This window comes from Triplophysa rosa, linkage group LG8 (genome assembly GCF_024868665.1).
Source record: "Triplophysa rosa linkage group LG8, Trosa_1v2, whole genome shotgun sequence".
NCBI lineage: Eukaryota > Metazoa > Chordata > Actinopteri > Cypriniformes > Nemacheilidae > Triplophysa > Triplophysa rosa.
Genome location: NC_079897.1, coordinates 3673914 through 3696436, shown reverse-complemented (window position 1 = coordinate 3696436; position 22523 = coordinate 3673914). Strand labels below are relative to the sequence as shown.

The following is a 22523-nucleotide window of genomic DNA, read 5'->3' as shown; positions in this document are numbered from 1 at the left end:
TTCTCAACCTTTTCATGGTCGCGCCCCCGCTGTAAACCCAACAATTGCCCCCCATACTGTACATTGAGGATAGATACGATTATGTGTAAAATATGTATATACATATATATATATATATATATATATATATATAAAGAAGCAAAAAATACCTGTAGGCTATATGACAGATTGATCACATTATAAATGTAACAACCCTGCTGATAAAAACAAAAGAAAGCATCACAGAAATTAATGGTTTCCATTAAAATAACATTGTGAACCATTAGCTTTTTGCATTAAAACATTACAAAAATGTAGTGTTTTGTGCATTATTCCTAAAGGATTTATCTGCCAGATCACGAGAACGGTGCGCGTTTCATTGGTTTTAAACTCGAGCGAGAGATCATTCGCAGTTTATAATACAGACGCGGTGTGGTGTCATTTGCCTGTCGAAAATAGCGCTTTACATCTTTTATAACTGTCAACATCTTTAAACAGCCGTCCAACTTCAGAAATATATGAAAAGGCACTTTGTTTCACGTCACTCCCTTCACGCGCACACTGAACTCATCGGGAGAGAGAGAGAGACTTGCGCTTATTCTGAAATTACAGTCTGAAAGACAAATATACTTATATGATCTACCTGTTTCTTTAAGATGATGTAGAGGTCATTGCTGCTGCTTCCTGACTGAACATTTGCTTTTGTGCTCAAGCTTTTGTGCTCAGCCTAAAATTGACAAACTTTGAAATCAGATCGCAAGTGTTCACATGATAAATGTTTGTTAAAGGGATAGTTCACCTAAAAATGGTCACTATTTAGTATTTACTCATCCTCATGTCATTCCAACCTCGTATGACTTTCTTCTGCATAACACAGAAGATATTTTGAAGAATGTTGGTAACCAAACATCATTGCCCCCCCCCATTAACTTCCACTGGACACCACACAGCAACATTTCTCAAAACATCTTCTTGTGTATTCCACAAAAAATAGTCACATACAGATTTTAAACGACAGGAAGGTCGATAAATACTGACAGAATTTTTATTTTTGGTTGGACTATCCCTTTACGAGTCTCAGCTAGACACGTGTTGTTAGATAACTTGAGATTACTCTTGCCAGTGGGCCCACTTTAGACAAACTGGTTAAACAGCGTTTGTTTTAAGATAAACTATTATTCTCTCCACCCAAAACATTTCACCCTCTCTCTTTCTGACTTTACACCCAGATACAAACACAGAGTGTGATCATGTCAAATATGTTTCGACCGACACGTATGCATCCTGTCGCAGTCATTAAAGAATCAAGTGCTGGTCAGATCTAGTTTCCTGTTGAGTCTTCTCTGGCCCGGCTTGTGTCACGCGAGCAAATCCCAACAAAAGAGCCAGTGTGTTTCATAGTGGACTCTTGCATTATTTACCAAAGGGACGTGAGCTGGTCACGTGACCTCAACAGGAGGGAAGTTACTACGGTAAACACTCAGCGAGCGGGCCTTCTGTTTTTAGAGCGGGAATTAAACCAACCTTGGCGTAGCAGTTTCTAGTCAACACTCAAGGATGTTGAAACAAGATTTAAAGGGACAGTTCACCCAAAAACTGATTTTTTATTATTTACTCACTCTCATGTCATTCCAAACCTGTATGACCTTCTTGCTTCGGCAGAACACAAAAGAAGATATTTTGAAGAATGTTGTAACCAAACAACACTGGTCCCAATTGACTTTCATTGTATGTACACAAATGTTCCACAGAAGAAAGACTCATACACAGGTTTTAAAAAACATGAGGGTAATAAATGATGACAGTTTGTTTGTTTTACGCCATACCAGCATCCATGGCTATTTTCATGCCCTATTCTGCAACGGGTGTAGACAATTTGGTCCCATCGGTTTGAAAAATGATAAAATCTTTTATTTCCAACCCCAGGGTTGATTTCATGTAGTTTATTCATAGTATATAGGTCCTAAATGATGGCAGAATTTTAAGTAAAAACAGAATGTGTATAAACCACTGATCTATAAATAACTGGATTGCGCCTAGAACGCTAAACCAACGACAGGAGGTGAAGCCACCGGAAGCGATCGCGCCGCCATCTTGGTATGCCCAACTGACAGAGCGCGCCCTTGACATGGTCAAAATGACGATCTAAAATAACCACATTTTTCAGCTTATTAGGTGTGTGATACGTTTTTAGTTCACATGTGTCTTTAAATGAATTGTTACTCCTGATGTTCTTTCCAAAGTTTATGTTTATTTTGGGCAGAATTGCATAGAAATCAATGTGTAGAAGGTGAGTGTGTATTGCACACTGTTGTAACGGCGTATGTGTAAATCTTTGGAAATAAAGTTTCTTGACCTAAAGAACATACACAGCCTGTATTTAGATTTCAGAATAAGCACATTTGTCATATGTTGAGGTGTCTCGTTAATCTGCTGATCTGATATGTACGCTACTGTAATGAAAACGAACGTGACTCACTCTATAACTAATAAGTTGGGAAAATTCCTGACTTTAAATAATTAACCATTTACATGGCTAAGACATTTGCGTTGTAAGAATGTACTGTGAGACTTTAGATATAAAAACAGGGACTGGTGAGTTACTGTTTTATCATTAATATGTGATAACTCCCTATTGATTTAATAGAACGTTTGGGCATACCAACATGGCGGCGCGATAGCTTCAGTGTAATGACGTCATGAGCAATCCAGTCATTTATATAGATCAGTGGTATAAACACAGGACATGCGAGAGCACCAGGTGGGGCCACAAGCTGAAGTTCACCAGTCCTTTTGCCTCGAGCTGATAAGAAACTCACACATCTAAAACAAAACATTTAAAACTGAAGCAAACACAAACCAGGTCAACCGGAAAGCACACTTTTTTTTCTCACAAAACTCAAATCTTCAGCTTAGCCTCTTGATATTGCTATAGTTTGTTTTGTAATAGACTCTTTAAACTAAAACTGGCAGCTTGTTTCTTGCAAAACGCCTGCAGCACTTCTGAGAACCATCCAACTCTAGCTACAGTGTCAGTACAGTGATATTTCTCTTATGAGGACAAGGCCTTCACTCTTCAGATTAAATCACCAGGTGATAGTGTCACGGTGACACCGAGTCTCCTGTTTCAAGTTTTAATTCACAAGTGAGATCTAATGTGACAAAAAGGAGCTGGTACTTGAAACTAAGCTTACAAAATGGAAGACAAGTTTGCATGGGAATGTATGTCCTGAACAGAAGATTGAGCATGACAACCCCAAATATTTGGGGTAAAATGCATTTATTGTTAAATGTATTCATATACAAGGACTTTGGTGAGAACTAGAGCTGATGTAAATGTCACCAAAAGTGACGAAAATGTTGTGATATCTTAATTAAAGGTCCAGTGTATGAAATTCAGCGGCATCTAGCAGTGAGGTTTTGAATTGCAACCAACGGCTCACTCCACCCCTCTCTTTCAAAGCACTATGGCAGCTGACACAGAAGATGTCGTCACATTTACGCTTCTTTGCCGAAGGAAATAACGTATTTACGAAACGTGCTGTAGAGCAGTTTGTCCGTTTAGGGCTACTGTAGAAACAACATGGCGAATTCCATGTAAGGGGACCGGCGGTGTACATAGATAGAAATAGCTCATACTAAGAAAATAAAAACCTAACGCTTCATTATGTAACGTCTTTATACACCTCTGAAGACATAGTTATGTATATTAAATTGCATTTCAGTCAATAGATCCCCAAAAAATTACACACTGGACCTTTAAAGCTACTTGTAACCAAATGGACAACAGTTTGATTTCTATATGTTTAGCACAGCACATGCCCTAAAATTTTACGTTAGTGGGTTTAATACAAAAGTTTATGTCTGGTGTAAATTTGTAACACAACAATGCAATACAGCGCAGTGCAGAAAACAAAAGTAGGTCATGGTAATCCTATTACAATAGTTCCTACATAAGACTCACAAGTGCAGTTTTTTAGAACTGTACACGTGTCATGATTGTGATGAGTAAATTCATATGCACAATGAGAATGATGTCATTGTGATGTCATTGGTGTCTGACCTGCATGGGATCCGCCTCTCTGTTTTCATTGTCCCTCCGGAGCTGATCAGAAGGGCCGTTGGGCCCTGGCTGTAGGGGTCGATATCCAATGAGGGGCACATCTCTCGAACCCACTCCTGGCAGCTCCACACCAGATGTTTTCATACTACTGGGGAACATGACGGTGTTCCTGCGCCAACAACAGAAGCCATTTGGACATGAACTAACAGCTCAACAGGGAGTCATTTGTGCTGGTAGATGATATGTTTGATAATTTACATTTCCCTTTGCCAAAAGACAACTTTTCATTTGAATGGTGGCCCCTCCCTCTCCTGCCCCTCACTGGTATTTACATTAGCCTGTTGATAGAGATCTTTTTCAGGAAGAGAGGATGGAGAGAGATCAACACAAAACTCTTGGCTATTGTTTACAAAATAACAACAACTGAAAACGTTTAAAGCTTTTAAATGAGCTCAAGTTAAGTTCATAAGTTCATAAACAAGCTCTACACTTTAGGCGACATAGTTTTGGACACAGAGTTACTTTTATGAATATGTATATTCACTGGTCAGGGATAAACATTTATTATTGAGCGTTAGTGTGCAAAAACCAGCCGCTGGCAGGGCTGAATTAGGTCATGCCAAAGAGTCAAATAAAGCTTCTTTTCATCTGATCCTAACCCCGTGTAGGTAAAGAAACTAGCTCAAATGTGTTGTTTCTGTTTTGTGAACTGGGAGGTATCCAAAAGAATATTTAAGCATATAATCTCACATAAAGACCAGCAATGCTATCTAACGCCCTATACGCATTATGTCACTTTTATTCTTCTTCGCATAACTCACAGATTGCAATAGCTCTCGTGTGAAAACAAACATTCGTAATCAGAAATACAGGCTGATACATTTGGCGACTACGTCGGAGCAAAGCGCACAGCACAGTACCTGTTACGAGACGAGTATCATGTCGATGCGCCCCTGCGGTTGTATTCCTCGGAAGTTACAGTTTCTGTTCCGTCATATCTCTTCCCTCCGGCTTCACCCGTCAACGCTTATCGGCCCGATGAAGACAGTGAGCGCGTTGGTGCGATCTGCGCTGGTGACGCGCGGCGCACTGCGCGCAGTTCCTGCTGTCACATTCAGCGAGTTTGACCATTGGCTTGACGAACTGGGCGATTGGTATATGTGCCTTGCGCGTCTATACATCATGCCCCATTATCGTCAACGGATATTTAATTAAGTTTCATGTTTAATATATTTCTAAAGCACATTTAAAACAACCGCAATTGACCAAAGTGCTGTACAAAAAAAGTAATACAATGAAGGTACAACAAAAACAAAAAAGACCCCATCAGCTCTCAAATTGAGTTAAAAGCCAATGAATGAAAATGTGTTTTAATTAAAAACATTTTTGTTGAAATGTATAGCTTGAATAGATTAAAGTAGCTTTTTGATAAAAGAGTTTAATATACAAATGTATTTCGGACCTTACACAATTGTTACAGGGTTAAATTGCTCTACAATGCAGCCGGACATTAGCTTCCTAAATGCTTCCAATAGGGAAAGTCTTTAAAATGAGAAATGAGTGGTAGAGTAACTTAAGTCTGTATTCACTTCCTTAAAATGCCTATAGCTGATTTTAAGGTTTTGGGTTGGTCTGTTGTTGTTGACGTATCAGTGTTGTGACACGCTATACTTTATCTAAAACTATTTTAAACAATGTTTAACATTATGTGATCATAATGACATAGTTAAGAGAAATGTGTCTGTGATTTTGTGTCAAAACAATGGAAGTCAGTGGGGCACAACATTCTTCAAAATATTTTTTGTGTTCTGCAGAAGAAAGTCATAGGGCCCTATTTTCACGATCTAAGCGCATGGTTTAAAGCGCAAGGCGCAGGTGCACTCTGTAATGTCAGAGGAACCAGGCAGAGAGTAGATCCAAGTGCAAAATATTAGAGGTGATCTCCTGAACCTCGCCCACGGTGAGAGTGGAACCAGAGCACAGAAGAGCGTAATCCATAAATTCGGCTAGCGACCCTCGAGGACCATGACGGGAAATAATGGATTTGAAATAGTCATTGAGGCTGTCACAGAACAAGTCTATGAGAACACAGTCCAGGTATTTGGAGTAATGAGCAATGTCCAGAAAAGTTTGTATATGGTCCTCGAGGGACTGCTTACCCTGCCGTTTATACACCAAAAACACTGCTGGATCCATAGTGGTCGGTCTTTCTGTAACGTCAGAGGAACAGAGAGTAGATCCAAGTGCAGTTTTGAATTTAATGAAATAAACAAAGACAAAAACAAACCAAGGTAATCCAAGAACAGAGCATAGCATAAACACAAACCAGGAGAATCCGAGAACAGAACAGGAACGTAAAAACAAAGACCGACACCAAACAAAGGAAACACTAGGGCTTAAATACACTGGGATAACAAGGAAACAAGAAACACCTGGGGAAACTAATAAACATGAAAGGCAGGTGGAGCCGGACGACACGGAGGCGCAGGCAGGGCCAGACGACACGGAGGCCCCGGCAGAGCCGGACGACCTGGAGGTGCAGGCAGGGTTGGACGTGATGGCAGAGCTGGACAACATGGAGGCGCCGGCAGAGCCGGACGACATTGAGGTGCCGGCAGAGCTGGAAGCCTTGGTGTGGCAGCTATCTTGCCCACGGCCTCTGGAGTGGAAGAGCAGTGCACAGCCCAGACACATAGCAGAGCAGCAGCCACCACCGTCAGAGCAGACTCCAAGGGAAGAACCTCAGGAACAGACACCACCAGACTTGGGACCCTAGAAACACCAACCACCCGCACAGATGCCAGAGGAATATCCTCCAGGTCAGAAATCAGACGCCTGTGCCTTGACACCATCTTCCTGTCAGCTAACTCTGAACTGGCTGTCATCTTGCGAGCGGGCTCTGGACTGGCGGCCATCTTGCGAGCGGGCTCTGGACTGGCTGCCATCTTGTGAGCGGGCTCTGGACTGGCTGCCATCTTGCGAGCGGGCTCTGGACTGGCGGCCATCTTGCGAGCGGGCTCTGGACTGCCCGCCATCTTGCGAGCGGGCTCTGAACTGCCCATTGCAAACTCCGGGACACCGCCTCCCCCCAAAAAATATTATCTCCTCCTGAATCTCGCCCACGGTGAGAGTGGAACCAGAGCACAGAAGAGCGTAATCCATAAATTCGGCTAGCGAACCTCGAGGACCATGACAGGAAATAATGGATTTGAAATAGTCATTGAGGCTGTCACAGAACAAGTCTATGAGAACACAGTCCGGGTATTTGGAGTAATGAACAACGTCCTGAGACTGCTTACCCTGCCGTTTATACACCAAAAACACTGCTGGATCCATAGTGGTTGGTCCTTCTATAACGTCAGAGGAACCAGGCAGGGAGTAGATCCAAGTGCAGTTATGAATTTAATGAAATAAACAAAGACAAAAACAAACCAAGGTTATCCAAGAGCATAGCATAGCATAGCATAGCATAAACACAAACCAGGAGAATCCAAGAAAAGAACAGGAACGTAAAAACAAAGACCGACACCAAACAAAGGAAACACTAGGGCTTAAATACACTGGGATAACAAGGAAACAAGAAACACCTGGGGAAACTAATAAACACGAAAAACTACAAAAGACTACAAAAGACTACAAACATGGTACGCAAACAGGAAATAAACTAAAAATGCAAAATACAGGGGAACACCAACTGAGACGTGACACACTCAGGGCGTGTCCGAATACACTTTTGCTAATTTAACGACGGGAAAACGGTCGGCGCGCTCGGGCGCATGGTCTAAACGGGTTGTCCCGATATAATATACTCTTAATGAGTAACGGGTGTTTTTTGGGCGTAACGTGCAGTAAACCAATCAGAGTCTTATCTCTCATTCCCTTTAAGAGCCAGTTGCGCTCGTGCCATGGCGGATTCTACTTACACGGTGGAATTTGCAAGAGCAAAGACTGGACGCTTCTCTAGAGAGGACCTCAGGTTCGTGCCTGAGGTTAAAGCGCGCGAGCAGATCATCTACATGACAAGCCGGATTTTTATCTTTATGTACACAATAATAATATTTTACATTGTAATCCATTAATTTTTTTATATTTGGCATGTTTGTGCACTTCCCTCTGTGTAATAAGTAAATTGAAAGCGCGTTGTGGACCCGCCCAGAGGCGCATTGTCTACTAACGCGCTGTTTAAATAACACAAAAATATTGCGCCATTGACTTTAGACCAAGTTTGAGTTAATCTATGGCGCAGTCTATTTTCAGTTCCTCAAAATAGCAACGCGCCAACAATGCGCCTGAAACACCTCTTTTTTAGACTAACACGCCCACGGGAACACAAATGAGCGCAAATGCATTTGCTATTTAAACAACGCGGCGCAGGACGGGAAAATGAGAACTGCGTCGGGCTGAAACTAGCAAAACACTTGCGCTGCGCCTTGCGCCGCATTGGTCATGCATTCGCATTTATAATACGTCCGTCAAAGCGGACAACGCCTCCGTTACGGCCCCATACGTTAGCGGCAAACGCGTCCGTCTTCTTTATCTAACTACAACCCAATTATGATTGGTTTGATTTATTAGCAATAAATGTCTGTGGGAAGCGCCCACTTGAATAGCTGGAGAAAGTGTGCGTTTGTACCTTCTCACATTTTCAAGGTTGTTTTTTATTACTGTGTTGTTTCGCGGCCTGAATTTTAAGTGGCCAGTGCTGTTGAAGTGTTTGATGTAAATGATTCATGTTTTTGAATGGCTGGGAAATTCTTAGCTCGGTGATTATTTCGAGCTAATCCTTGAACAGTGTGCCAGCTGTGGACTCAGCTTTGACCTTGCAATATTTTTATGGCAGGGCCTTGCAGGCAGAAAGGCATCCAACACAAAAAATAACGAGAAAGACAGATTGCATCCAAACAAATCATTTATTTGTTTTAACCCTTTAAAATAAACAACATACAACTGTCTGCTATCTATTATCTTCAAATCAAAATGAACCATGCATGATGACGGCACCCAAACAACAGAAATCATCTTCACCACGATCTGAAAAGATTTTGTCTGTTTAGAATCACCCGATGTCTACTGCGGGTTTAAGGCTTAAGCCTTTTTAAATATATGTTTTGTTTGTTTTTGTTATGACACTATCTGTCATGAAGTCAAATGCTGTATTGGTTATGCCTTTGCACCTCTGTACAAGCATTAGCCTAATATGCCTGAGGGAGATTGTTGGGTTTATTAAAAGGTTGTTATGGTGAATAAAAGCATTTGTGATATGCGTATCCAAGTCTTCGGATTGGACTAATTAAAATAGTGGTTTGCCTCCTATGAATAATTTATCTGCTCTTTCAAGATCTATAGCCTGCTCAAATGGCGTGTCATTATAAAATCTCAAATGTTTACAGCCCACAGACTCTTATTTGCGTCCGAAGAAACACAGAATTACAAAGAATTTGTAAGCTACTGAATAAAGTTCTCATTAAGCTTGTTTGGCACTAGAATTAGTGTATAGTTCCAGTTTGGGTGTTGTGCGCCCTCTGCTGGACTTTTGGATAACTGTTTTTCAAAGATACGCCAGAGGCCATTTTGAACATTCCTGCTTAATATTCCAGTATTGTTGTGTTTGATATGTCAGTACTTTGTTTGTTTTGTAAGATTTTATAATATTTTAGGTTATGTTTTAAGTTTAACTAATGTGTTTGACCTTAATTATTTTGGTTATGTGTTGGCGTGGTAAAATAGGCCTAGTTTATTCTAAGAAGCTGATGAAAATAAAATACTCTAATGTACATTTATAACCAAATACAATGCAAATAAATATGGGTTCTCTTACAAACAATGTCGATTTTCGGGATATAAAATATATTTTCTATCTATATATTTCCCCGAGTGACCTTTTTTAAACGGATTTTACAAATATAAAAAGTTTTTTTTTAATAAAAAAACACAAATATTATCTAAAACAAGTGCGCATTTAATGTAAAAGTTTGTATATAAATAATGTAAAAAACATTTTTATAAGAAGACGCAGGTGTCAACTTGAAGACATTTTTTTTAAATTATTTGTGTCTTTAAAACAAGCAACAATAAATATTAGGGATGAGCACATGTTTTGCAGGTGCCCAAGGGCATTTTGAAACTTTATCCAGAAAGTCCAGAAAGGCGCACCTCTACCGGACTAATTAGGACAGTCCCAAACTTTTCCTAATGAGTCGCCGCGTGCGCGCCGCGCGTTGGGCGCGACCCGTTGCGCGCAGGGCGTTCGGACGTTCCGGGGTTCTATCCGGTCGCGCATCCGTGTGAGATGTCGGTCAGTCGTACAGATGCGAAGGTGTTCTCCGGATCTCCCTCCCTCTCCATCTGCCTGTGTTTTATGTCTGCGTCACAACAAGTCGGAGGAGAGCGAGGCAGAGATGATGATGGCGTCCTGCTCGGGTTGATGCTGATGCTGCTTTCCTGACAAACACGTTTATCGACTTCGATAAAGAGACGGGAAAAGATCGGGGACATGAAGCTGAAGACAGACGCAGAGATAGACGGACGAACAGACGGTTGCGCACCGACGGCTTGAGTGACGCGCGTTTGATCTACGGCCACTCCAAACGCGCCGATTATTCGGGACAGTGATTAAGACGCAAAACACCGGGCATCAGACGTTTCATGTGCGGCTGAAATTTCTTCCCATAGTCTCTGTGACCCAAACAGAGCGAAAGACTTGAACACAGGTGCATCCGCGCGCTTTGCTCTTTCCATATATGAACTGTCATGCCTATTAATTGATGTTTGCATGTGCATGCCATCATACATGTCGGAACGTATGAGTTATGTGTGCATCGATTTGAGAAAATCTTTGCATGCATTTTGCCCGTAATCAATGCTTCGATCTTGTTGGTAATAGTTCACAATCACGCATTGTTCTATCATCTGCATATATTATGGTCTGTTGCATAAGGCATCCAGTGTTTTTGATCATGTGTGGCATTGCAGTGTGCATTGACTCTTCATCTTTTATACTGTACTGTGCACTGACGCTATGCACGGGTTTTAACCCTCAGGCTGCTGTTTGCTGGGACGGAGACATGTTTTACTGATTCACTAATTGCACAGAATGTTTTTTTGACCTGCTTTTGCCCTCTTTTTCTTCAGGATGGGGGGAGTTAGTGAAGGAGAAGATGTTTTAGCCAGATGGAGCGATGGACTTTTGTACCTTGGAAATGTGAAACGAGTAAGTTTGCTCCAAGTTTGCTTGGTAGAGAGAGAGAGAGAGAGAGAGAGAGAGAGAGAGAGGGAGAGAGAGAGTTGACGCCAGGAGGAGAGCAGAATGGTTTTCTTTCTTTTTTTAAAAGTTTTGTACTGACTTGTTGTGCTCATGTTAATCTGCTGATGAAAGCGTGCCTGTTTTGCAGGTAGACAGCGTGAAGCAGAGCTGTTTGGTCAGATTTGAAGATAACTCTGAATTCTGGGTCCTCAGGAAAGACATCCACTCGTGTAAGTCAATCCATTCAGACTCTAAATTCAGCCTCAGAAAGTAAATAAAACCAATGTCCAGGTTACTCTGCACTCCAGATTAAAATAATGTTCAGGTTACTCCGCACACCAAAAGCAAAAGAAGCCGAAAGTTCACATTATAGCTTGCATAATTAAACCTTATTTTAGTATCATTACATTTTTGGTCATTATTTTTATGACTGTTATGCCCCCTCCAATTCCCATTAGATTTACATTATATAAAATGTTTTTCAATCAGGCAGAATACCAACCATGATATACAAATATTTTTTATAAATGCAATAAGAATTTTGTGTGGAAATGTGCTGAATTGTGATGGGAATACTGTTGGTGCACAAAACTGTCACTACCATCAAAAGACAATTATTCACACTTAAAGTCGAGTGTCAGAAGTTAAAGTTGCTGTATTGGGCCGGTCTGGATGTTTAAACACACAGTGCCGTGTTCTGATAGTGAATACACTAAAAATTAAGGGGGTTCACGTTGTCATAGGAGAACCCTTTTTGGCTGCATGGTTCCAACATATAACATCTGTTTCACATTGCACCTGTAGGTTTGAATATATAGCAATAGGTTTGATTTGCAGGGAACACACAAACTGAAAAAATTTAGCCAAAATGTAAGTCCCATTAGATAAAACCATCCGCCAACTGCATGAATGTAAAATATGGGGATATAATAGATATGAATGTGTTAAAGAAACAGTTCACCCAAAAAATGAAAATTCTGTCTTCAGTTACTCACCCTTGAGTTGTTCCAAATCTGTATAAACACCTTTGTTCTGATGAACACTGAGAAAGATATTTGGAAGAATGCTTGTAACCAATCAGTTCTTGGCCACCATTGACTACCATAGTGGGGAAATATTGCTTTATAAATTTCTTTGTTCTGTTGAACACAAAAGAAGATATTTTGAAGAATGTTGGAAAGCAAACAGTTCTGGAGGACTTTTGACTACCATTGTCATTTTTGGTAGTCAATGGTGACCAAGAACTGATTGGTTACAAGCCTTCTTCCAAACATCTTTCTCTGTGTCCATCAGAACAAAGAAATGTATACAGATTCGGAACAACTCGAGGGTGAGTAACTGAAGACAGAATTTTCATTTTTGGGTGAACTGTCCCTTTAAGCTCGATCACATCTGAAGTGTTGTTTCTTGTCAGTCTCTTCAAAAGGAGAGGAAGTATGCTGTATCTGTGATGCTCCGCCCCTTAAAGAACCTCTTGTAAACTGCCTCAAATGTCGTCACGGTAATTCAGCAAATGAACATTTTTTTTTTAGATTTACCTTACAGTTTTGTTTTAATCTTCTATTTATTTATTTTCTGAACAAATGTTTGCACAGTAGCATGTTGAATATTAATAAACATTGCTAAATGTTTTTGTTAATTTTTTATAAATATTTATGTACAGTACTAAATACTGTATTGTTTTGTCTCTATTTATATATGTTACAGGTTATCATCCGGAATGCCACACGCCCCCCATCGACCCTGAAATCGACCCCAACAGCTGGATATGTCGCCAGTGTGTCTTTGCCGTAGCAACAAAGGTTTGTCGAGATGATGAAACGCTGCATTTTAAATCAAGGAGAACATTACCATTTTGGATGTATTTCGAATCACACGCAACCAAACGCAAAGCATTCGTTTTCCTCAGAGATGTAAAGGGTATCCATGCCTAACTGCGCTCCACTGCCTATTTATTGCATTGCAGCACTCTGCAGGTGCCGGTCGAGCCGCGTTAAATGGGCCTGCACTTTAATCCATCTGTCAGCATGCTCATTTCACAGGCCTGACATGCTGATTTGAAGATAAAATCATATCCACCTGCCCCTCCCAGCAGGAAATGTTAATGACTTTCCTTCAAACGCTCTTCTCCGAATACAATCTTCAGACGAAATCGTAGTTGAACGTGCTTGCATGACAGGAACGTGTGCGGGTGTGATACACTGTAATGACGGGCTGTGTTTTGTCCTAGAGAGGGGGTGCATTAAAAAGGGGACGCTTCGCACGACTCATGCAGATCATGAAAGTGAGGCTGCCCTATCAGCTGTCATCTTTAGACTGGGACCCGCAACATGTGACCAATCAGCAGCAGTGTTACTGTTATTGCGCTGGACCGGGAGAGTGAGTTCAACTCTTGCCATTCTCATCTGCTTTCTGACTATACTTGTGTACTGCTTACTGAATAGTATACATTGCATAGTATAAGTATTTTTAAATGTACTCACCCTCATGTCGTGTCATATCTGTGACTTCTGTTCTTCAGTTGAACGCACACGAATCATTTTATGGTAAAATGCCGTCGTGCTATCTTATACAGGGTTCAACATGGCAACGCTCCATAAAGCAAAAGTCAAGCAAGAACCAAGGAGATTTTATTTTATGAACTTACTGCCGTATTTAAACTGTACTGTATGCTGCCATAGATATGTGATGGATCGATCGCTAAATAAGCTCAAAATATGAAACGTTTTCTCAAAAACGTTTCGTTTCACATTAAAAGTAATTTGAAGTAGGCCTACTTTAATAATGGATGTACGTGCTTTTTGAGCTTTGCAATGTTGACCCCCATATAAGGTCACACGATGGCATGTTAGTATAAAAAAATATTTGTTTGCATTCAGGTTAAGAAAGGAAGCCATATACATCTGGGATGTCATGAACATGAAAAATTCATTCATGAACAGGAGAGAATGTCCTAAAAAACAGAATTAGGAAACAATACGCTCGTCCGTTATCACATGATCTCACTACACTATCCAGTTTATGCGTTTGAAAATAAACAAGTTACCTCTTTAATGAAATTATTCTGTAGACACAAATTAGATGGGATCAGATCTATTTAAAACACTTACAAGTTACAAAATTTGATATGAAAATGATTGAAGGATAAGCCTTTAAATCACAATTTTACAATTAAATAAATAATAACACAAATTCAGCAATAGTTGCGTGTCCAAACTATTGGTAGTGTATGTATACAGTATACAGCCGTGGAAAAAAGTAAAAGACCACTCCAAATTTTAACCTAATCAGTATTCTAGATGTATTGGAATGTGAAAGGCTGACAGCATGACAAGATGCATGAAAACTGTGATAAAATGGAGGTTATAAAAACGGAAATACTTTTCCTGAAAACATACAAATATTACTGTTGTATTGGTTAAAAGCGAGTATGAACTTGTTTTTTTTTTTACAGTATTTGAGGTCTGAAAAAATAGAGTCCAGTTGTCATTTTATGCAAATAATTGCAAATAGAAACATTATTTTTATTCGAAATTTGGGAGAAATATTGTTTGTAGCTTACACAATGAAACAAAAATGATAATTTTACCTAAACATACCTATATATGAAGAGTTTGGTTCCAAAATGAAAAATCATGTTTTTTATTGTTATCATGTTTTTATTGTGTTAGTTAGCTGTATTGTTTTGGTGATTATGGCGTAAATCAAAACAAACCAACTGCAGTTTGATTGATATTAATTGGAAGGCACAATAAAAAAACATGGAACCTCATTTTGGAACCAAACTCTTCATATAGTAAATTCAGACAAACTAAAATAAATTTGAAATGGTCTCTTGATTTTTTTCATGGCTGTGTGTAAACATGATTTGCATTGTTTGAATTAATGATGGAATAATGTCCATGAACGAAATATGCCACGTATTTGAACTAACAACTAACTAACTTTTGTGTTTTGCATTGCGAGTGTGTGTGTCTAAACAGAAGCCTGTTGTGTTTGTCAGGTGGAATCTGAAGATGTTGCAGTGCGAGAGCTGTGGGCAGTGGTTTCATGAAGCATGCACTCAGTGCCTGAGCAAACCTCTTCTCTACGGAGACCGGTGAGGTTGACACGGTTGTTAAGCGCATGCTGTTGCTAAGTTCATTCTGTCTAAACCTTTTTGTCTGTCTCTCCCCTTCACCTATCAGCTTTTATCAGTTCCAGTGCTCGGTGTGCACAAACGGTCCGGAGACCATTCAGAGGCTTCCAATGACCTGGTAAGAACGTGATGGCGGAACACAAACCACATAACCGATGTGAAGAAGTGAATATAATATCTGATGATGCCCATTTTGTCGTAACGCAGGGCAGATTTGGCTCATTTGGTGCTGTATCATCTCTCCCTGTGCTGCAAGAGAAAGTATTTTGATTTCGATCATGAAATCATGGCTTTTACAAATGAAAACTGGGATTCTTTGCTTCTCGGCACGGTATGAAAGTATTCCAGTCGATTGCACCAATAGAGCTTGTTTTAAAGTCAACACGAAACGCTGTTTACCTCCATAATCTGTCATATTTCAGACTAAAATGGGTAACTTAATGAGGAAAATGTACGATTTGAATTGATGTGTTGGAAATGGACTTGATTGTGAACAAAAGTGGGTGTTACATGCCAGCATGGAGCCAGGTGGTTGGACAAGAGTAGAAAAAAGGGAAAAGTTGAATAAAATTGTTTAGAAAATTGATAATTTTGTTATTTGTATTTATTGAAGTTCACCAATCAATTGTGCACTATAGGGAATGTACATTGACAAGATAAATAGGGTTCAAAAGTGATAGAAGTAGTGCCCCCTGGTGGTGTGTGACACCACAGTAAATTAAAATGATTTTTTTAAAACACAATTTCAAATGTTTGTAAGTATTTAACAAAACATGTTTTCTTTTAATTATTTTATTAAAGTTTTATACATCGTTTATTTGACATTGGAGAACCGTAACTCAGCAAAAGCATGAATGTAGAACAGTACAGATTGATTTTGTGTTGACTTCAATTGAATCTTGACTGTATTTTTAATTTTATGGTACAGTTTGCGGTCACTGCATATACTTTTCAAATGCATTTTTACATGCTGCTTCTGTATTTTGGTCTCTCAGCTATCAGACACACCGAGGCAGGACCGTTGCCAAAACCTGCTCAACGCATTAAATTCCCACAAAGACAGGTGAGAAACGGATTATGTTGGTTATGAAAACTGCCGTTCTGCTTGATTTCTATGTGGCAGCCGTATATCACACCATTACGTTCTGTATTCTTCCTATCATATTTCACTCTCTGTGAGTAGCATTTTGAAGAATCTCCCTTTCAAATGAATGATTTGAAGCCCAATTCCATTTTCATGTCACCGTTTGCAGTTAACAGAATTGTGTATTTTAGTTGTCACATATACGTCACCCAAGAACCACCCGAAATCTGTCCAAGAGCTTTCAAAAACAAACGTGGAATATTGCTGCATAACAACAATCCATTTGAGATGTTGATCTGTCGTGAAGGTTTGTCTCGGGGAAGGAAATAAAGAAAAAGAAGTGTCTCTTCGGTCTTCAAGTGCGGGCGCCTCCCCCTCTGTCATCGGACCAATCCCCTTACATCGCCGAACAGCCTATCAGCATCACTCACAGGAAAAGGTCAGAGAAAATACCACAGCTTTTTAATTCATTCACGGAAAAAAAAAAAAAATCTGTCATCATTTACTCAGCCTAAAGGTGTCATAAAAGAAATATATATTTATATTCCACATCTTTGACACTGTAAGATGCTGTGGGAACAGATTTTTTTTTCTTCATTTTTTTGTTTAATTAAAATATGGCACTGTGTCATGTGAATGATCCTGACCCAGCAAAATAAATAAAAAAACATGAGAGCTCTGCCAAAAGAGAAGATTATAATTAAACAAAGACTTTTATGATACTTGCTTTTTATGGTGATCATAATTTTGTCCATATGTGTAGTACATACACATATATTACATTAACAAAATGTACAGTCGTTTCGGAACAGAAAAGAGTCCAAAACTATTGCAACAAAGATGGAAACTAAATTTTTCAATATGGTTTTGGGTATAGCATTAATATTTGTTTTGGAATTATAACATTTGATTGGAATTAGTGGAACAGATAACTCATAGACTCAGAAGGAGACATTAAAGTCTATTGTCTTTGTTTCAGCCCCACGTCGATGCCCTGCCAGCGAAGAGCGGTGGGTCCGGAGGGCCGTAAATCAAAGCGCCGGGTCATAGAGACACAGGTCAGTGTGGCTTCTGTCACCAGCAGCTATCAAAAGATGTGTGACAGAGGTCAAGCTTTCCTCCATCAACAATGAGTTCGTCTCATTCACTGAACTTTGCTTTTCTCCTCTACAGTAAATTCCACGTGTTACAATGAACCTGCAGGGTTTATCTTTCTTTGCAAGTAGCCATAAAGCGTGCATAAATAGAAACAAAGAGATTTTTAGATTGCATTCCTTTTAAAGGTCAAGTGTATGAAATGTAGCGGCATCCAGTGGTGAGGATGAAATTTGCAACTAACAGCTCACTCCACCCCCCTCCCTTTTGAAGCACTACGGTGGCTGACACAGCACTAAGATGTCGTCACATTTTCGCTTCTTTGCCGAAGGAGATAACGTATTTATGAAACACGCTCTGTCGAGCAGTTTGTCCGTTTAGGGCTACTGTAGAAACAACATGGCGAACTCCATGCAAGGGGACCCGCGGTGTGTGTAAATAGAAATAGCTCTTTCTAAGGTAATAATAACATAACGCTTCTTTATACAGGTCTTTGTATATAGATCCTCCAAAAAACTACACATGGACCTTAAAAAACTGTTGGTTATCTTAGGAAAACACTAGTGGAAAGTTTATCCGCCTGGGATTTGTTGCACTTTGCAGTCGATTAGAGTTTAAAGTCCAGGTGGTACATTAACAGTCTGGCATTATTTAGATTTTAAGGGTCAAGGCACCAGAAAAACATGTCTATGTAAATAATGCCCTTTTGGCACAATACATCAACATGATGCAACTTTGCATAAAACATCCCAAAATATTGTTAAAACAACTTTTCCTATTTCAACAAAGTTTTATTGCTGTTTTATTGTTAAATTATCTCAATTTTAGCATCAAGTTATCTTGAATGTTTCCTTAAAAAACATAAACAGGACATTTGTTGACGTACAGTAGCACTTTAAAAAACGAATATAGCATAACTCGGATAGTTTCATTTTTTTAAAGAATTTAATGAGAAATGACTTTGTTTGTCTTGATATGTTTTATTTTTGATCGCAATCTTTGTGATCCAGACAAATCCGTAGCACAGTCTTCTAAAACTACAGAGGACAAACATGAGATTAGAAGACTAAATTAGCTGTCTGTATCTGTCTATATTTTAGATGATAAAAAGTCTCATCTGTCTGCTTTCTTCACACTATGCAAAAACGCTTCACATTCTGATGTGTTTTTCTGGCTGTATATCATTCATGGGGTGCTATATCACGCTGCTTGTGTCAATTGACTTTGGTAGTAATGTCATGTGCCATCATTCACATTCAATGTGTGTATCGTCCCACAAACGCTGTTGTCGTACGCGGCACCGATGTCTATGTCCCGCTGTGTGCCGTATTGCACGACATCCACGATTCTTAAAACCATTCGAGGTAGAAATCACCTAAAATCATTTGAAAGTCTAATTCTCCTGCACGATTTTCAGCACTTATGAACAAGGAACCTTCCCGTTTGAAAGGCGTCTCCATTATAATACTAGTTAGAAGGCCGTAGGCGTTTATTCATAAATGAACATCAGCATTTATGACATTCGCAGTCTTAGTTCGTTGGGGTGAGAATGAACTTCCTGTTCTAATCATCTGTAAAATCGCATGTCATCTCGTATCTTTCAGCTGTGTGTCTTATTTTCGCACGGGTCGTTTGTAAGACAGTGACAAATGTAGTACTTCGTTTCTGTGTTAAAGGAGTAGTTCACCTCAAAATGAAAATTCTGTCATCATTTACTCACCTTCTTGTCATTTTAAACCTGTATGGCTTTCTTTGTTCTGCAAAACACAAAAGAAGATATTTTGAAGAATGTTGGTAACCAAAAACCATTGGTCCCCATTCACTTTTATTGTATGGACACAAAAACGATGCAAGTCAATGGAGCCCACCGGCGTCCAACATTCTTCGAAATATCTTCTTTTGTGTTCTGCAGAACAAAGAAAGTCATCCACGTTTAAAATGTCAAGAGGATGATTAAATGATGACAGAATTTTCATTTTGGGCGTGAACTACTCCTTTAAAATTAGAAAGCTTCTGAAATTAGAAAAATTGTAGGGCGGGGCTTTATTTTGCATGGCGGGGCTTTTATTTTTCCTGTTTGATTTCATGGTGACTGCTCACCCAAAAATGAGTCTTCATTTATCCCCCTCTCGTATCGCTCCAAACCTGCATGAGTCTGTGAATTTTTAGGAATGTCCCTGCCCACGTTATTTTACCAGTTGATCTTGTCTTTTCAGGCTTGTCCACCAGCGGTTCCGACAAACTCAATCGACCTGGTGCCATGTTTCCATGGTTGTGTAGACGGGACGAGCCTGTACAACCCCAGAAAACCAGAGGAGGATATGGCCTTGGGGTCAGTTTAGAAACCGTACATGCCATCTGCTTTAAACGTTATTTATATTACAGAATGGATGCCTGTATGATCTGTTAGCCTTGTGTTTGCAAGCTAAAAAATATTTACGTGTTACAGTTCACCTCCCAAGAGAATGTTTGCCCTCTACCACCCTTCATACAATGGATCTCGGGACCTTTCTAGAGCTCTGCATCATTACAGGTCTGTACAATAATAACGCCTTGAAATCAAATAGAAATGCACAAGATGTTTTTTTTAAAGGAATAGTTCACCCAAAATACACAAAAGAAGATATTTTTAGAAATGTTTCTATACAATGAAAGTTAATGGGGACCAGTGTTGTTTGGTTACCAACATTCTTCAAAATACCTTCTTTGTGTTCTGTAGAAGAAAGAAAGTCAAACAGGTTTGGAATGACATAAGCGTGAGTAAATGATGAAAAAAATGTCATTTTACATGCTGAACCACCAAATTCAACATTTTTACTAATAACTGTCATGCAGTAGAAGAGTTTGGTTACAAAATGAGATAACTCCGTTTTAAAAATCTTTTTAAAAATCATGTTTTTTATCATGTTTTTATTGTGTTTTATTGTGTTAGTTAGCTGTATTTTTTTAGTTATTATGGCTTTAATCAAAACAAACCATAACTCCAGTTTGGAGTTATCTCATTTTGCAACCAACCTCTTGATATTTGTATTTGTTCTATACAGTGCAGAAGACCCCTGTCGACTTCCAGCCCCCTGCCTTCCATACACCCTCTCCTCGGCTCACCCTCCCGGGCAGCGTTTTGAAAGCTGCCCTTCTCTTTTCCTGCGTGACGTGCCACCCTACCCCGGCACTGTGGGACCCACGGCAATGGGTTGGGGGGGAAACGATGGCGTCAGGATCCTGGCCAGACGTGTAACAGCAGAAGGAAAAGTCCAGTATCTCGTGGAGTGGGGAAACGTGAGCGTGTATTGAGAAGGATGAGCAAAAGAGTGTGCGTGACACACAGAGAGAGGCTGTACATAGAGGAAAGGGCTAGAGTTATCATTAGGGTTTGCATGGTTACGGGCAGAGGTGTTAAAGCATCGCTGAGCAGGTGGGTGTTCAGCGGTCGACATGAGAGCAACAGCGGAGGATGACGACTTCAAGCAAATCCAGGTTGAGCTGCACGCCGGCTTCGCTCGGAGATTATACTGTTAAATCTCTTTTTCCTTTTACAGTGTTTCCTATATTTTGAATACTGTTAGAAATGCCTTTAGAATGCCTTGAATTTTATGGTTTGTAATGCATAAGCTACTCATCGGCATCACGTTGTTCATGTACTCATAACAGTCTAACCATGTACAATTTCAGGAAAAGTGTGGTGACACCAATAATTGTAATATTCAAACAAAGTCCATATTTACAAATCTCTTAAAGGAATAGTTCTTACATCATTTATTCACCCTCGTGCCATTTCAAACCTGTATGACTTGATTTTCTTCTGCAGAACACAAAATAAGAGATTTTGAAGAATTATGGTAACCAAACAACATTGGATCCCATTGACTTCTATTGTATGGACACAAAACCACTGAGACATTTCTCAAAATATCTTCTTTTGTGTTCTAGAAGAAAGAGTTATACTAAGGTTAACATAAGGGTGAAAAATTGATGACAAGATTTACATTTTTGGGTGAATTGATGGGTGACAAACAAGACGTCGATATAATAAAAGAGTGAATAGGGATAAACTATTTTTTTCTTAACATCAAGAAGTCATTTAAGATGATAATGGCTTGAATTCTTGCAGCATATGTCACTCAAACATAACCCCCAGAATTGTGGTAAAATCACGGTAATGCACATCCTTGAAAGAATTATTGCTTTTTTCTGCAACAGAAATATGATAGACAGTTATTTATTATTATTTATCGGAATAAACAATTAATACAGTCTAACTGTAGGCTGTTTGTTGTTGCCAAGCAACAATAATTTTAACTGCAGATTGTCCAATCAGAATTTAGGATCTGTTAAAATCAAATTTACTTCCCTAATTGTTGGTTGTACATTTAAAATGCACAGATTATAATCAGGCCACAAAATATGCACCTGTAAAATTGTGGATTATGTTTATCAATAAAACACAACTGCCTTCCAAAGGTGCTTAAATCTAAGACGTACTTAAACTTTATGACCTGCATTAGTAGCTCAGAGAATTAAACTGTACGAGATTTACTCTGTTGCAAGTGATGATAGCGAAAGACACCTGGAGTTATTTGTGTTTATGATAATAACTTGATCAGGTCCAGATCATCTCCGATAGAGAATACACATGCAGTACATTCTACCTGGATAGAAACGTTAGGCAGTTGGTCCGTGTGTGAGGCTTGTTTCATCAGTGAATGATAATGAATGTATATCGTGTGTTTTTTATTCATGGTATGTGCTTGTTAGGTCATAGATTTCATGTCAGGGTGACGCAAGAACTAGCAGACTGTAGTAGTCTTTTATAATGGTCAAGTCAACGTTTAATTTTATGTATTATTTGAGGTTTCTGTCAGATTATGTTTTTACTGTATGTACTCTAGGTTTAAAATGTAAACGGACAATAAATATACCA

The 22523-nt window shown here is 39.4% G+C and overlaps 2 protein-coding genes across 5 annotated transcripts in view; one reads left to right on the top strand and one right to left on the bottom strand.

The window, feature by feature from the left end:
- rgl2 (ral guanine nucleotide dissociation stimulator-like 2) overlaps nt 1-5335 on the bottom strand; it is a 23035-nt gene extending 17700 nt beyond the window's left edge. Inside the window, exons 1-3 of one of the 2 annotated variants that reach the window (XM_057339306.1) lie at nt 4963-5335; nt 4301-4394; nt 4043-4211 (exon numbers count right to left, since the gene is read on the bottom strand). In XM_057339306.1, coding sequence (XP_057195289.1) covers nt 4043-4211; nt 4301-4302 — 171 coding nt within the window. In that variant the 5' untranslated portion in view covers nt 4303-4394; nt 4963-5335. The remainder of the gene's footprint in view (nt 1-4042; nt 4212-4300; nt 4395-4962) is intronic. The other variant, XM_057339307.1, reaches the window with a different exon arrangement.
- The window catches only part of phf1 (PHD finger protein 1), a 27871-nt gene extending 5348 nt beyond the window's left edge, over nt 1-22523 (top strand). For 2 of the 3 annotated variants that reach the window (XM_057339312.1, XM_057339311.1), the window contains exons 2-15: nt 11174-11252; nt 11434-11515; nt 12700-12786; nt 12993-13087; nt 13516-13664; nt 15289-15384; nt 15473-15541; nt 15631-15754; nt 16419-16486; nt 16815-16946; nt 17487-17565; nt 19819-19934; nt 20052-20135; nt 20647-22523. In XM_057339312.1, coding sequence (XP_057195295.1) covers nt 11175-11252; nt 11434-11515; nt 12700-12786; nt 12993-13087; nt 13516-13664; nt 15289-15384; nt 15473-15541; nt 15631-15754; nt 16419-16486; nt 16815-16946; nt 17487-17565; nt 19819-19934; nt 20052-20135; nt 20647-20896 — 1509 coding nt within the window. In that variant the 5' untranslated portion in view covers nt 11174 and the 3' untranslated portion in view covers nt 20897-22523. Of the gene's footprint in view, nt 1-10283; nt 10753-11173; nt 11253-11433; nt 11516-12699; nt 12787-12992; nt 13088-13515; nt 13665-15288; nt 15385-15472; nt 15542-15630; nt 15755-16418; nt 16487-16814; nt 16947-17486; nt 17566-19818; nt 19935-20051; nt 20136-20646 lie in introns of those variants that run through there. The other variant, XM_057339310.1, reaches the window with a different exon arrangement.